Here is a 16,336-nt window from a genome sequence, read left to right on the forward strand (position 1 = left end):
CCCTGTCCTTATTTTGGGTTTCCGGCCAAGCTTCCCGCCAGAGTGAGGGGTTGCAGTGGCCTGGGGAAGTTCACAGAGGCGGAATGCCTTTGAAGCTTCCCCCTGCCCATCCTGGGGGAGGAGATTTAGCACCTCGCCCAGGTTGTGCATTGTTGCAGACCCAGGAGAGCAGGGGCTCTCCTACCCAGGGGTCCGGCAACATGTCTGCTGTGTGGCAGCCTAGGCAGCCTCAGAACAGACGTGGATTGTAGGTTTAGGTTTCAGGGGGCCTCTCTAAGATGCCCTCCGTGGTGCTTTGTACATTAAATCACACACTGGCATCAGTGTGGATTTAATGTGCTGAGCAGTTTGATACCAAACTTACCAGTCTTCAGTGCTGCCATTATGGTGCTGTTGAGTTTGTGTTTGACAAGCTCCCAGCACCATATACTCTTAGCTGGCAGCATTGCACTTACAGGACCCAGGAATGAACCTGGGTACTGTAGGGGCACAGGGCTCCTGCCTCTGTGTCCACACCACTGGCATAGGGCACCTAGCTGGAGGGGTGGCTGATGTATGCCAGGGCAGTGTAGGTTGCGGGCATGGACCACAGGGATGTGTGCCATGTCGACTCTCTGTTTTGTCTTGTATCCAGACACTCAGCCTGCAAGAGCAGTGTGTGTGTGTTAGGATACAGGGCCTCTAAGGGTGGCACAATGAGTGCTGCAGCCCTTAGAGGCCTTCCCTGGTCACAAGGCCCTGGGTACCTAGGGTACCATTTACCAGGGGCTGACATGTGGCCAGGGTTGGCCAATTTGGGTTTTGGCTGTTAGGCAGTTTTTAGGGAAGGAACACAGGCCCTGGGCACCTGATTGGCAGGAGCTCAGGGCACAACAAGGAAAAGTGCATCAGCTATTTAGGTAAAAAAAGGTGGGGTTACTGCAACAGAAACCCACTTTCTTACAGCTGGTGATGAGTGCATGGGTGACTGCCTTCCTTGACTCGGGGGGATCGACTTGAAGGTCTTGCGGAGGATGCGGAGGGTGCTGAAGCAGCTGGAGGTGACGGCGTTGACCTGTTGGTTCATGGTGAGTGATGAGACGAGTACGATGCCGAGGTTTTTGGCGTGGTCTGAGGGGGTGTGAGAAAGTGCCATCTTTCTTGCATGGTATGCCCCCACTTTTTGCTGAATTGCTGATGTACTTTGACTGAGTGTGCCCTGGGCTCCTGCCATCAGGTACCCAGGGCCTGTGTTCGTGCCCTAAAAACTGCACAAAGCCTAAACCCAATTGGCATCTCTGAACACATGTCAGCCCCTGGTAAATGGTACCCTAGGTACCCAGGGCCTTGTGACCAGAGAAGGCCCCTAAGGGCAGCAGCACTTATTGTGCCACCCTTAGAGGCCCTGTACCCTGACACACACACACACACACTGCCTTTGCAGGCTTGAGTGTCTTGGTGCAGAACAAAACAGAGAGTCGACATGGCCCACATCCCTGTGTGCCATGCCCACAAACCACACTTCCCTGGCATACCTCAGTGACCCCTCTAGCTGGGTGCCCTATGCCAGTGGTGTGGGCACAGGTGCATGAGCCCTGTGCCCCTACAGCACCCAGGTCCATTCGTGGGTACTGTAAGTGCAGTGCTGCATTAAGAGTACATGGTGCTGGGAGGTCGTCAACACGAACTCCACAGCACCATGAAGGCTACACTGAAGACTGAGGCAGCGGCGAGTAGGTCGGTCTCTGTGCTGTTGCTTCAGAATTCGGATTGGGACGGGTCGAGGACGGCGTTCTCTTCAATGAATCGTGTCAGTTTCCTGTTGACTGTTTTCTCTGCAACTTTGGTTGCGAAGGGGAGGAGAGAGATGGGCCGATAGTTCTTGTGTTCGGTGGGTTCAGCTGTGGGCTTCTTGAGCAGGGGTCTGACTTCTGCACACTTCCAGTCGTCAGGGAAGGTGCCTGTTTTGAAGGTGGTGGTGCGTTGTAGTTCGAGTGCGATGGCAGCTGCGGCTCTGTGGTAGATCTGTGGGGGGCAGGGGTCGGTGGGGTCCCCCGAGTGGATGCTTTTCATGGTCGAGGTGGTGTCTTCTGCCGTGATCGGTGTCCAGTTGGAGATGGTGGGCTAGCTGGTGTTTCTGGGAGGGCGGGGGCCGTCTGTGGTGCCTGGTGGATGGCCAATGAAGTTGTCATAGAGGTTTTTGATCTTGAGGTGGAAATAGGTTCCAAGCTTGTCGCAGAGGTCTTGGGATGGGGTAATGTCTGTGGCTTCACTACGTTGGTTGGCGAGTTCTTTAATGACACTGAAAAAATCTTTGAAGTTGGTGGAGTTGGCCAGGATTTTATTGAGGATGAAGTTCCTCTTGGTGGCTCGGATCTGGTTGTGGTAGTCCGTCATGGCGTCCTTGTAGGTGGTGTGGTTTGCAGGTGTCTTGGTGTTTCCCCAGTTCTTCTCCAGGCGTCTGGTTTCTTGGAGAGCGGTGGTGAACCAGGCGGCTTTCCTGGGGCGTTGTCTGTCAGGGTTGCTTAGCGGAGTGAGCTCGTCAGCGCAATTGGAGATCCAGGTGAGAAGTTCTCTGGCTGCGTCGTTTGCGTGGGGTGCCCAGGTGTGGTTGTCTCGGGGGAGGGTGGAGTTAAGTTGCTCGTCGGTAACCTTGCTCCAGTTCCTTCGTGGCGGGTGTGGGGCTGGTTTGGGTGCCTTGGGTTTGCTGATGGCGAAATGTACGCAGTGGTGGTCGGTCCATGGTGGCTGCGTTGTGTGGCTGAATTGGACGCTGTTTCCTGCCGCGAAGATGGGGTCGAGGGTGTGTCCTGCTCTGTGGGTCGATGTGTTGACGAGTTGTTTAAGTCCAATTCTGGTGAGGTTGTCACGAAGGATAGTGGAGTTGGGGGTCGCTGGGGTTGTCGAGGTGGAATTTCAGGTCTCCAATGACTATGTAGCTTGTTGAGGTGATGGTGTGGGGTGCAATGAAGTCGGTGATGGTAGTGGGAAAGGGTGTTCGGGGGCTGGGGGGTCTGTAGACGAGGGTTCCTCGGAGTGTGGCTTTGGGGGTGGTCTGGATCTGGAAGTGCAGGTGTTCGGCGGAGGGGAAGGTTTCGCTGGAGGTGGTGAGGTGGAGGGTGCTCTTGTGGGTGATGGTGAGGTCCCCTCCTGGATGGTTGGGGCGGTCTTTCCGCTGGATCTTGTAAGGCGATGTCAGGCGAGAGAGAGTCGAGTAGGTTCCAGATTTCCATGGCATGTTTGTGTACGGGGAGTACGTTGAGAAGGATTCATTTTAGGGTGTCGCCGGTGCGGGTGTCGGTGGTGTTGGAGGCCGGGGTGGTGGTGAGGGCCTGGAGGCAGGAACACTGGCCATGGGTGTTCGGCGAGGCCTGTTGGCATTCTCCAAGTCTTCCAGGATTGAATGCGAGGAGGGTGGTGGTGTTGTAGCGATGGGTAGTGGGAGGTCCACGGTTTCCTGGCGCTGGCCGCGGTCGGGTCGCGGACGGGCGCAGACAGGCTTGCCTTTGGTGCACCGGCGGCGCGCCCGCTGCGCGTAGCTGCCGCCACGTGCAGCGGCCGCCACTAAGTGGGGAGGTGTGAGGCAGGAGAGGCTGGGAGGCGGGAGCGGGGTAATTCCAGGGGGGGGGGAATCCTGGGGGGGGAGGAGCAAAAGGAACAGGCAGGCACAAATAAATAAATACAGTGGTGGAATTAGAGCAAGACACAGATGGGCACAATAACAGTGGCACAACAGGGAAAAATTAAGAAAACAAAACGGCAGAGAAAGGTTACGGTGGTTGCAGGCAGTCTGGTCCCAGTTGGAATGGGCAGCAGGAGCGGGCAGCAGCCTCGAACCTCCCAAGGAGGAGGTCGGGGTCTGGAGGCAAGAGACAACACAGCGGAGCTGCGGAGACAGAACAGGAAAAGGCATTGTGATGCAGAAGCTACTTTTGCAGGGCCAGTCTAACCCGCGTTACTATGCAGTTAAGGACAGCCTGACATGTGCGGGATAGCCAGAAGAGAGGAGCAGGGGGCTGCTGTCCAGTTCCTTACTCTGTTCCAGGTTTCACACATTACAGGAAGCCAATTGTTAGCTATATATTCAGTGAACATGCTCCCATTGGAGGCCAACAACAGTGCTGGTGTCAACCTCCTACTCAAACAAATAGAAACCATTTTATAGGATAGAGGTGCATCACTAGGCCAAACATTTGGTTATGGTAAGTATTGAGCCCTCTGGAATGCATGTACTGGATTCTGTTCATTTTGTAGCTAAAACTTTAAAATATCATCATATTTCATGACGTATAACCTGCATGACAGAAAATCCAAAACTGCAACGCAAGATATTTACTTCAAAAACAGGTCAATGCTTTATAGGTAAAAGGCAAAGGTTCTTACTTCCAGGACTGTTGTGCCTTGGAGTATCTCTGAAAATTCCACTACTGCTGGCGGTACTGCCGCGCTGGGGAGACAAGACCAAGTGTGCAAACCGCAGCTCTTCTGTTTTTGAACTGGTCAAAGGAGGAGTCAGCCTTCTCATCAAGTAGCCACTTACCATCAAAGGGAATATTCATGAGTGTGGCTCGGACATCTCCAGAGAAGCCCATGGAACTCATTATAGCATGGTAGCATAAGGTAACAGTTTAGTCCACAGGCTGAGCCATCGTGTCTGTAGAATCCAAACCAATATTGACCAGGAAGGAGAAGGCTATTTTATTTTAATGTGGTAAGGCTGTTAAATGACCATTTGTTTTGCCAATTTCCAAAGCGCGTGGACATAATGGGCCAGGAGGCATCAAGAATTAGTTGTGTGGTGGACAAGGCTGTCAGAGTCAAAGCCTTCATCGGCCACAGAGTACAACTTTTAAAACTTACAGACCGTGGTGTGATTTAAGAGGGCCATGAGTAAGACATGTAAGACATGTGGCATCTTACTAGAATTTCCATTAACAGGTGTGGCGTCAAGAACTTTAGATTGCATGGGACTATATTGTCACATGGTTTGTCTGCGGATTGGCGGGCATGAGAATGGTTTTTCACAAACAGTAAGGATAGGCTCTAAATCAAAATCATCTTAATGTACCAGGGGCTCTGAAACTGAATTAGTTTGCAAGATAATATTCAAATATTAGACTTTTCCTTCCACAGAATGAATACCCCTTTCCAGAGAGGTGTAAAAATCACATTCACTTTTGTAAATCCAGGTAGTGGACAGTGTCTGTGTTCTAAGACGGAAGGAGGTTAATGACTTCGAGTCATCATCATCTGCATGGCCATAATCCCTTTCAAGCACATTATCAGCATCAGAGCTGGGACCTAAGAGGCTATCCAGGGAAGGCTTAGCATTAAGTGACCTTCATCAAAACAGGCATTATCTTTTTCTGTTGCCATTCAGATGATTTGAGTCAATCTTAAGGGTGTGAAAGGCAGCACCGAAAGCAGCTTAGAGGGTGCCACCAAATGTATGAGAGTGGCATCTTGGAGGGCACTAGCTTCTTTCAAGGTACCGAGGCCAGAGAGTATGGCGATGCAGTTGTGGCATCGGGTTCACAGCTGCCAAATCCACAGGATTGGGTCAGATTTGGTCCACCCTCTGGGAATGCTCCTGAGGGTAACAGAGCCATCCTGAGGAGATCCAATATAGCTGACTGGAAGGAGTCATCCTCTGCAGGGTGAGCCAATGGATTCAAAAGTTATAGCTTGATCTTTTTAAAAACTCGAATCCAACAATGAGGAATAGTCTTGCAGTGACATTAGGACTCCAGTCCCAGAAGTGGAACCATTTCGTCGAAGAGAAGGAGGATTTCTCATTCCTATGGTGCTTTTTTTTCTTCCTTTTCAGGGGACCTCTTAGAATTAGATGGGGAAAACTTTGGCACATCCATGCTAGCCATGGCCAAAAATAGATTTGCCTTCCATGTCCCAATGACATTTGGGTGTGTAAAGGAACAAGCATTGCAGGGGAAGGGATAGTGTTCGGATACAAGACACCATATGGTGATGGTATCTGGGTCCAACAAAAACATCTCATTACTGTATATGCCTCTGGGCTTAAGTCATCAAATTGTATAAGGAGACATTTGACGTAGTCACTGAAAAATTTGAGGAATTGTTTCAGAGAAGCACAGGGAACAGTTCTGAAGTAATGTTGATGAGGTGTGAAAAAAACAATAACTGATGCTGCTGCCTTCTAAACTTGGATGTTGTCAAATGTAGTGAGGGTGGAGTGAATGCTGAGGTAGCATGGTGCCAATTGGTGATGCTGCTGAGTTGTTACTGGGTAAAGTTTCTGAATCCAGTCTGGTGCCTACAGGATATCCATAAGGTGAGGAATCTGCAGTAGGAAAATGCTACTTACGATTATGCATCTGTTCTTGGCATGTAGAGCTGTAGATCCGTATACATGTCCATAGATCGCCATCTGGTGTTGGGCTTGGATGTTTGCACTTTGTTATTGTAGAAGTCTTTGTAGTCACGAGATAGGTGACTCCTCCTTTGGTTAGTAGTGCGCATGGGCATGGACTCCATCTCCAGATTGTTTTTCGCCATAAAGGTTGATGATGGACTTAGGAAGAAATAGAAAAAGATGTCCATGTGTAATGTATCTAAGTAAGATAGTACTGCTACACATATAGGTATCCGGGGAGGCGGGTGGGAGTATACGGATATACAGCTCTACATGCCAAGAACAGACGCATACTGGTAAGTAGCATTTTCCGTTCAAGCCCTATGAGCTGTAGATCTTATACTTGTGCATAGACTATACAGCAGTACTCTCCCTAGTGGTGGCTACCTGTATGTGCTGCAGTGGTTTGAAAAAGTGTTCTTAATAAGGCCTGGCCCACACTAGCCTGTTGTTTTGCTTGCACATTCACACAATAGTGTTTTGTGAAAGTGTGCGGTGTAGACCATGTTGCTGCTTTGCAAATGTCGTCCATGGGGATGTTTCCTAAGAATGCCATGGATGCCCCTAGCTTGCGTGTGATATGCGCTCTAGGGGGAATGGATAATGTACGCTTTGCTTTTTGGTAGCACATTTGGATGCATTTAACGATCCACCTGGCAATTCCAGCTTTTGATATAGGATTGCCCTTATGTGGTGGTGAGAAAGCTACAAAAAGTGTTTAGTTTCCCTGAAAGTTTTTGTCCTTTCAATGTAGTAAATAATAGCTCTTTCGACGTCAAGTGTATGAAGAGCCCGTTCTGCTACGGAGTCTGGTTGAGGAAAAAAGACTGGTAGCTCAACAGACTGGTTAAGGTGAAAAACCAAGACTACTTTAGGTAAGAATTTAGGGTTTGTCCCAAGAACCACTTTGTTGTGATGTATTTGCAAAAATGGTTCTTGAATGGTTAATACCTGGAGTTCACTCACTCTTCTGAGAGATGTGATGGCCACAAGGAAAGCTATTTTCCATGTGAGGAAATGTAACTCACATTTATGTAAAGGTTCAAATGGGGGACCCATGAGCCTAGTAAGGACAATGTTTAGATTCCATACTGGAGAGGGTGGAATTCTGGGAGGAATTATCCTTTTAATGCCTTCCATGAATGCTGTCTATTTTGTAAATAAGCTGCTATAGCAGCAAGATGTAAGCGTATGGATGTGTATGCCAGATTACATCTTTGTAGATGCAGGAGATAACAAATAATGTTTTGAATTAAAGCATCTAGTGGATTGATTGTGTTGTTATTGCAGTAAACAACAAATATTTTCCATTTAGGTGCATAGCATGCTCTAGTGGTAGGACGTCTAGCCTCTCTAATGACGTTCATGCAGTCTGGTGGGGGGTTGAGGTAACCAAACCCTAAGACCTCAGGAGCCAGATAGCTAGGTTCAGCTGAGCTGGTTCCGGATGTCTTATCCCTCCAAGGTTCTGTGTGAGAAGCAACTTTTGGTGTGGAACTACTGAGAGTTCCATTGTGTTGTGAACCATGGTTGTCGGGCCCATGTTGAAGCAACCAGGATCATTGTGAGAGACTGTTGTTTGAGCTTGCGCACCAGTAACGGAATGAGCGGGAGAGGCAGAAAAGAGTACACAAATCTGCCTGACCAGTTCATCCATATTGCATTGCCTTTGGACAGTGGGTGTGGATACCTGGAGGCAAAGTTTGGGCATTTTGTGTTTAAATGTGTGGCAAACAGATCTATGTCTGGGTGGCCCCACATTTGAAAAAATGGATGAAAAACTTGCGGAAGAAGTTCCCATTCGTGAATCTGCTGTTGTTGACGACTGAGCAGATCCGCAATCTGATTGTGTATCCCAGGTAGATGCTCTGATAGGAGGTATATTTTTTGAGGATTGGCCACTCTCCATATGCTTTGTGCTAGGCGTGAAAGCTGTAGAGAGTGTGTCTCCCCCTGTTTTTGTGTATAGTACATTGCTGTCATGTTGTCAGTTCGGACAAGGACAGCTTTGCCTACGAGATGTTTCTGAAATAATTTTAGAGTGAGAAATATGGCCAGTAACTCCAGGTGATTGATGTGGAGGAGTCTTTGTTGAGTGGTCCACATACCCTGAATGGTATGGTTTAAGAGATGAGCTCCCCAGCCGATGAGCGATGCGTCAGCTCTTAGCACTATTTGTGGAACCGGGTCCCAGAATGGCCGCCCTTTGGAAACATTTTGTGTGTTCCACCATTGCAGAGAGTGATATGTGCGGCTGTCTACCAACACCAGATCCGTAAGTTGACCTTGAGCTTGGTTCCATTGTTGTGCTAGACATTCCTGTAATGGATGCATCTGGAGTCTTGCGTAACGGACAATTAGGATGCAAGAGGCCATCATCTCTACTAGCTGCATGAACACTCGAGTTGGTAGTGAGTGTTGCGGTTGAAATTTTGTTATGAGAGCTTGCATACTGGCTATCCTGGCTGGATTGGGATATGCAAGGGCTTTGGTAGTATCTATTGTTGCACCTAGATACTGTTGGGTGTGGGACGTTTGGAGATGTGACTTGGTGAGGTTTATTGTGAATCCTAAGTTGTGTAGCAGCTGGATTGTGTTGTGTGTTTGTTGTACACAATTGCTGCGTGACTTGACTTTTATGAGCCAGTCGTCTAGGTAAAGAAACACATGAATGCGTTGTCTTCTTAAGTGGGCTGCTACCACCGCAAGACATTTTGTGAAGACTCTGGGTGCTGTTGTGACTCCGAATGGAAGTACTTTGAACTGGTAATGTTGCCCGTCCACTACGAACTGTAGGTATTTCCTGTGAGCAGGGTGAATAGGAATGTGGAAGTAGGCGTCCTTGAGATGTAGAGTGGCCTTGTTGGAGAAGTGGGAGGACCTGTTATAGGGTGACCATGTGGAAGTGGTCAGATTGTACGTACAGGTTTAACGGTCTGAGGTCTAAGATTGGCCTGAGAGTGCCGTCCTTTTTTGGAATGAGGAAATAAAGGGAGTAAACCCCTGTACTTTGTTGATGTAAGGGAACTGGTTCTATTGCATGCTTCTGCAATAGAGAGAGAACCTCCTGCTTGAGAAGCGTGAGATGTTTTGTGGACACTGGACATTGTCTGGGAGGTATGTGGGGGGGATATAAGTAAGTTCCAGGCAGTAACCATACTGGATAATTTGTCTTACCCACCTATCAGTGGTGATGGAATTCCAGAAAGGTAGGAACTGTGATAGTCTTCCCCCGACCGGATTGGAGTGGTCTGGGGGGAGTGGAGGGAAGTCACTGTTTTGAGATGGGGGAGTTGCTGTATCTGCTGCATCCAGGGCACATTTAATAGAGGTATTTGTGATTAACTTTCCCTCTTGTATGAGATCATTTGTCTTGGTCTTATATTGATCTGGGAGATGTTGCATGAGCTTTTCAAGCTCATCATAGTGAGCCCTGTCATACCTTGCTAGTAGAGCTTGTGAGTTAACAATACACCAAAAATTTGCCGCCTGTGATGCAACCCTTTTACCGGATGCGTCCAATAGTTACGATTCTTTGTCTGACGGAGGGGCATCACCTGTGGTTTGGGAATTTGCTCGTTTACGGGCATTTGCCACTACTAGTGAATCCAGAGGGAGCTGACCCTTAATGTAAGCTGGATCGCTTGGAGCTGCTTTATATTTTTTGTCAATACTAGGATTGAGCACTCTAGCCCTGACAGGATCTTTAAAAACCTCAGGGGCATTTTTAATCATCCCTTTCAACATAGGGAGAGTATTTGTTGATGTTTGAGGCTGCGAGAAGGTCTCTAATAAAAGATCTTCCTCCAAAGGGTCTGATTGGAGTTGAACCCCATGGTATTGTGCAGCTCTATTTATTAGTTAGGCAAAACCTATGTTGTCGTCTGGAGGGGATGGCCTAGAGGGATATACATCTGGCTCAGGTACATCTGGGACATTATAATCATCCCAAGAGTCATGAGGTGGGATACTGTGGGTGTCATCATCAGTATCATCATTATCATGTGGTGGGTTTATGTCCTCATCCCCACCCCCTATAGCCTTATCATCATCTTGTGATGCAGGTGTGAGAGGAGGCACTGGAGAGTGTGCTGGAGAGAGTATTATGTTTGGAATCTGTGGTGGTGGAGAGAAAGGCCTCATAGGTGAAGTGGCTGAGTCTTTTTTCTTTAAGGGTATCTCAGGTGTGTCTGAGGTGTCTCATTTCCTCTTCTTAGGTGGTATAGAGGTGACCTGACCGGTAATGGGGTCGATATGGAGTGTTCTTTGCTTAGGATCCGGTGGATCTGGATGAAAAAGTTATTTTGACCCACTGTCTTTTTTCGGCGCCGAGGACTTAAGCTCCAAGTGGTGTTTTGGCTTGTCATCTTTAGCTTTAGAAGGGGTTTTAGTCTCCTTCTGCTTAGGTGGAGTTTTCGACTCCGAAGATTTAGAATGTTTTTTCGGATCAGAAGTCTTGGGATGACTCTGTTTTGGTGCCGAAGGGTCCGGTGTCGACGGTACCTTAGTTTTTTGTTGTGGTGCCAAAGAGTCTGGTGTCGACGGTACCTTGGGTTTGTGTTTCGGTGCCGAAGATGATTTCTCGGTACCGTGGTGTGGCTGGCTCAATCCCGTGCTCCCTGAAGGCTTTGTGGACTTCGGAGCCGGGCCCGGAGGCGGGGCTTCTGAAGGATTGTCACGGTGTTGACCCAGATCCAAAGGTGAAGGTGTTACTGGAGCCTTATCTTTTTTCGGGGCAGGGGCGTCGATGTCAGTCCTCACGCTCCGTTGACCTGGAATAATCGTCTGGTCTTCTGAGTCCGATTCATCGGCTTCGGAGACGCTGGCTTGTTCATCTCCTGTCTCTGGTTCTGGATCGTTGGGTCCGGCATCGAAGATGTTGTCCGGCACCAAAGCGGTTGATTTAGACATTTCGTGACGTCGAGCCCGGCGATCATGTATAGTTTTCTTGGACCTGAGAGAATCACCGGCCTAGCAGTGTTGACTCTCGTGTTCTGGAGAGAGACAAAGGTTGCAGACCTCGTGGAGATCTGTGTGTGGGAATTAAGCCCCACACTTGTATTTTTTTTAATGGAGTCCTTTCCACATGCTGGTTGATAGCGTCGATCCGCCCCATGGCCCGCGTCGACCACCGGACTCTAAGAGTTTGCTGTTTTTTTAGATACGCGTCGAGGGAGATCGCGATCGAAACAATACTGTCGAACGGTGAGAGCTTTGCGCGTCGAAGGGGGATCGAATCTGAAACCGACCCGGAGCACAGCAAATCACATCCGGACACGATGGCGGAAAAAAACTATTTGGAGATGGAGTTGATGTCCATGTGCACTACTAACCAAAGGAGGAGTCACCTATCTTGTGACTACAAAGACTTCTACAATAACAAAGTGCAAACATTCGAGCCCAACACCAGATGACGAACTATGCACAAGTATACGATCTACAGCTCATATCCCTGAAACACATGTTTCCATTAAAAAAAAAAACTCTATTATTTCTTAATATTACTGATGTTTGGGTGCACATACATTCACTTTATTTGAGCTGTGCCTAAAAGCAGTCCTCAAGTCAGATGCGTCTATTGATGTGTATCACTGGTGCCCATCACTGGTGCCCCCTAGTACAACAGCAATAAAATCCTCCATCAACAACGGGGAGTAATTCAAATGCACGGATAAAAGAGTATCATGGGGAACAAGTTTTAATTCCACTGGAACATGGAAAGAAACTTATAAAAAAATATGTATCTTACCTGATAAATATAATGGTCACTTTTGATGGCGCACATTTAATTATGGAGGAGGCATTCTGATGACTTCGACCATAGAGAATTTGTCCGTTGATCTACACACAAGAGAAAAATGTATGAAGTGTGCATAATCCAAAAGAAAATAAACGTCCACCTCTCATAAAAATACCTGCAATCAATGCTTTACATTTTACATTACAGGGTGAAAAGGCATTGCTGTGTTGATAGATCACCCCTCTCTTTACCTCTTCTTTCTGTGGACGTGTTCCCCACTCCATCAGCAATATTTTTATTGCACACTAAACTATGTGGCAACTACAGACAGCGCAACATATTATCCTATAAAACAATTATTTTTTGTAAGCATTGAGAAAGGGAGCACCAACCAGAACTCAACACATAAAATACATCACAGGTGAAGGACATCAGTACTAAGGGTGTTTCTGCATAGTGCAACAATAAAGAGACAAGAAGCATTAGTAATTCACAGCAATTTGACTGACATAGTACATAAGGTTATATGAATTAGGTAGTTTGGACAGATACCCCATCATGCGCTTCATCCTGGATATCCAGCTCATAATAGTTGAACCAGGTACCCCAAATTTTGAGGAACTTACGTGGGCAGAACCTGCTTTGTATGTGACCTCTATGCGGTCATGTATAGGTCCATTCCCATTTTCCATTCTCGTATAGTTGGTTTCTCAGGGCCCCACAATGCTTTGCTAGATCCCTCTTTGCCAGCACCAAGTTGCAAAATATTCACTTCATGAGAGGGCGGCCCACATCATTAGGTTTGCCCAGCAACACATACTTAGGGTCTGCAGGTAACTTTAACTCCAGAACTGTGCCCAGCTCAAGGAGCACTCTCTGCAATGTAGGAGTGTATACCCGGCGTTGCAAAACACTGTTTTGTTAAATAATTTGCAACCGATTTGTGCTTCTTCCCCCCTTTTTTTCCTTTTTTCTGTTTCACTTTGGTATTTTTCATGTCTTGAAATTTGGGAACTTGAGCTTGATTATTCGTTCTTTAAATTGCATAATTTGTTGTCCACGTCATGTCTTGTGTCGTCCAATATTTGTGATGAATATTATATATAATATATGTAATGTATGTGCTTTAATATGTGCGGTCTATGAAAAGAATTGGTCAATGTACATTTGTGTTAACCATTGAGATTTTCAAAAATTGACTTTGCAATTTTTGATTGAAACAAAAGAATTAAAAAAGAGCCTGGGTGCCCACTGCAAATCTGCACCGAGGGGTTTACCTACTTAGGCATCTTTCTCAGTTTAGATTCCTCTCTTCGTTACTCTCGAAACCTTCAGCCCCCCTGTTTCAACTGCGCAAAGACATCACCAGGTGGAAGGCGCTCCCCCTCTCGATGCTAGGTAAAGCAGCCCTCTTTAAGATGATGTCTCTTCCCCGATTCCTGTATGCCCTTCAGAATTCCATGGATCTGATACCCCTGTCATATTTCAGAGAGGTTGAGAGCCTCCAACTGGACCTGTTGTGGAATGGTAAACCGCGCATTGCTCTCGGTAAACTCTCCCTAAATTGGTATGATGGTGGCATCAGCATCCCAGACATACGATTGTATTATTGGGCGTCCCACCTGTCCGCCATCAACCACTGCACATATGTTCAGCCATGGGACCCGGGATATAACATGGATAGGTGGCTCCTCCTGGGGGGGACCTTTAATAGAGCCCTTTATTCTAGGCCCCGGGTTATCCTCTTACAGGCCCCACAAACCATTCAGTACACGTGTGGCATGCGGCCACCAATCGCTTAGGCTGGAAGCGGAAGTTGACGCTAGCAACACTGCTATGGGATTCCGAGCAACTGGGTGACTTATGGCAGAGTAAGGGATTTGACAAGTGGGATCTCATTGGTATTGCATGCATAGGGGATCTGTGGGATAAATCTGATATTAAGTCTTTTGAAGCGCTACAGCAGCAATATAGCCTGACCGAATCCGAGCGCTTTCGCTACATACATGTTCGACACGCGCTTCGCACACACTTATTGCCCGGCACCATGCTGCCGGAATCCTCCCCACTGGAAGATAGGATACTAGATGGCCATCTCCCTGACAGCACTATCTCTCTGATATATAAAAAGCTGGTAAATAACGTCTCGAATCCCCTCCTGGCGCTTCGAGAAAAGTGGACCAGGGATGGCATAGAAATGGATGATGAGGAATGGCAGGAGGCAGTCTCCTCTTCCAGGGTGGTAGCAATTTCAGCTCGCCTCCGTCTCGTCCAATTAAAACTCCTGCACCGTATCTATGTAACAGGGCCCCAACTGGTGCGAATGGGAAGGGCGGAAGAGGGTGCCTGCAGGTGTGGTTGCGGTCAGCTGGGTACCTTTTTCCATATATTTTGGGAGTGTACACAGATCCAACCCTACTGGCGTGCCATTCATGACATTATTAATACTGTTCTATCAACGCAGCTTCGAGTGGAGGCCCGTAGGTGTCTCCTGATCATTTGGGAGCCGACTGATTTAAATGTCTGCCTGACGCAGTGGGTAACCCTGGGGCTAATGTTTGCCAAGAAGAATACTGCCCAACGGTGGGGAGCATTGGATCCACCCAAGGCACGAGATTGGGAAAAAGACATGGATTGGGCAATGTTCAGAGAGAAGACTGTATATGTATCATGAGGATGTCCCCAGAGATGGTCTCGTGTGTGGGGCCTGTGGAACTCCCACCGTGGACATATTTGTCAGCCCCCCTTAACCCCTGCATGTGAGAATCCCCCTTCGCCCTAGGCCTTCCATCATGCACGATGGTGAGTGGAGTATTGCCTTCTGTATAGCTGATGCCCATTGGTCTGTCCCTCCTGTATGATCAAGCAACTGCTGATGTATGTTTTTTGTTTGTTAAATAATAAAAATATATTTAAAAAAAAAAGAATTAAAAAAGAAATGTTTTCTCGGTCACGATGAGTGTCACGTGTGATCTGATGGAATAAATGTTGATTAAGTATCAGTGTTGGCATGCGTGTTGTTGTGAGCGGAGTGTTTACCCGGGCATGTCTAGAGTGTGTGGAAAAATTCTCCCCTCTCCAACCTACACCGCAGACACACTGGTGACACCGCTCTCCCAATTTCATGTAGCCAAGCCCTATCATAATAAATCAGGTGAAGGATTTTGATTTGAATAAGCCTCCACCTGGATTTAATCGCCACTTCAAGTGCTGCCTCCCAGTACAGATTGTCAAACTCTCCCAATTCGCTCTCCCATTTGTGTCTAAGCTTCTGACGGGTAACAGACAGATTATTATTGATAGTTTTATATATGGCAGACACTGCTTTCTCTGGTATTTCTTCATGTAGAAAGCTCCCTTCCAGAGGTGCATACTTCGGGAGGTCTGTGGGAATATTCTCTGTTCCCCCTGCATGCTGAAGTTGCAGGTATTTTTAGTGTTGCGTGCCAAGCAGTTAGTACTCCCTTTGTAGGGATGAAAATGGCATTAGGGCATCAGCTTCTAGGAGGTCACCTACTTTAGAGATACCAATATGGTCCCAAGCAGCAAACCCTTTCAACTTCCCTATTTCTTGAAGGCTACTACCTACCCACAACTGGGTCTCTCAAGTGATTTTCTGTGCCCAACCTAAACACCTGTCTGTCCTACTCCATGGCTTGAGAGTTACTTGTGTTGCCGGTAGCAGACGTCTTGTTCCCTTCCATCCATAAAGGGAGTGATGGCAGGGGTGCATTTGAAATTGCGACCTCTCCAGCGCATAGGTTGGGTGGTCGCCCTCTACATGTCCCCAATCATTTATGGCGATCAGATGCAATTCCCAATAATAGACCCGGACATCAGGAAGGGCTATACCCTCATTGTACGAGTTTCGTTGCAAAGTCCGGAGGGCTATTCTGTGGTGGGCATTATTCCATAACAATTTCCTTGATACTTCATCAATCTTGAACACCTCCTCAGGTTCCCGCAAGTAGGTATTTTGGAGGACATATAAAAACTTGGGAAGGGTAATCATTTTGAACATGGCCGCGATTCCCATTATCGTTAGAGGGAGCTCTCTCCAGCATTCTGCCCACAGCACAGAAGTCTGCAAGTACTCTCTCCCCATTGTATTCTAAGCATTTCCCTGGTGCAACGTGGCATAAATTCACAAAAACTGAAATCCCCCAGAGTTCACCCTTAGTCGCCAGGGAAGTCAGCTAGATCTAGGCATTCGCCCACCGGGACCA

The 16,336-nt window shown here is 47.7% G+C and overlaps 1 protein-coding gene across 1 annotated transcript in view; it reads right to left on the reverse strand.

Moving 5' to 3' along the window:
- The window catches only part of MPDZ (multiple PDZ domain crumbs cell polarity complex component), a 798,673-nt gene that overhangs the window by 296,030 nt on the left and 486,307 nt on the right, over positions 1-16,336 (reverse strand). Inside the window, exon 33 of the mRNA XM_085633687.1 lies at positions 12,120-12,211. Coding sequence (XP_085489813.1) covers positions 12,120-12,211 — 92 coding nt within the window. The remainder of the gene's footprint in view (positions 1-12,119; positions 12,212-16,336) is intronic.

This window comes from Triturus cristatus, chromosome 2_1 (genome assembly GCF_964204655.1).
Source record: "Triturus cristatus chromosome 2_1, aTriCri1.1, whole genome shotgun sequence".
NCBI lineage: Eukaryota > Metazoa > Chordata > Amphibia > Caudata > Salamandridae > Triturus > Triturus cristatus.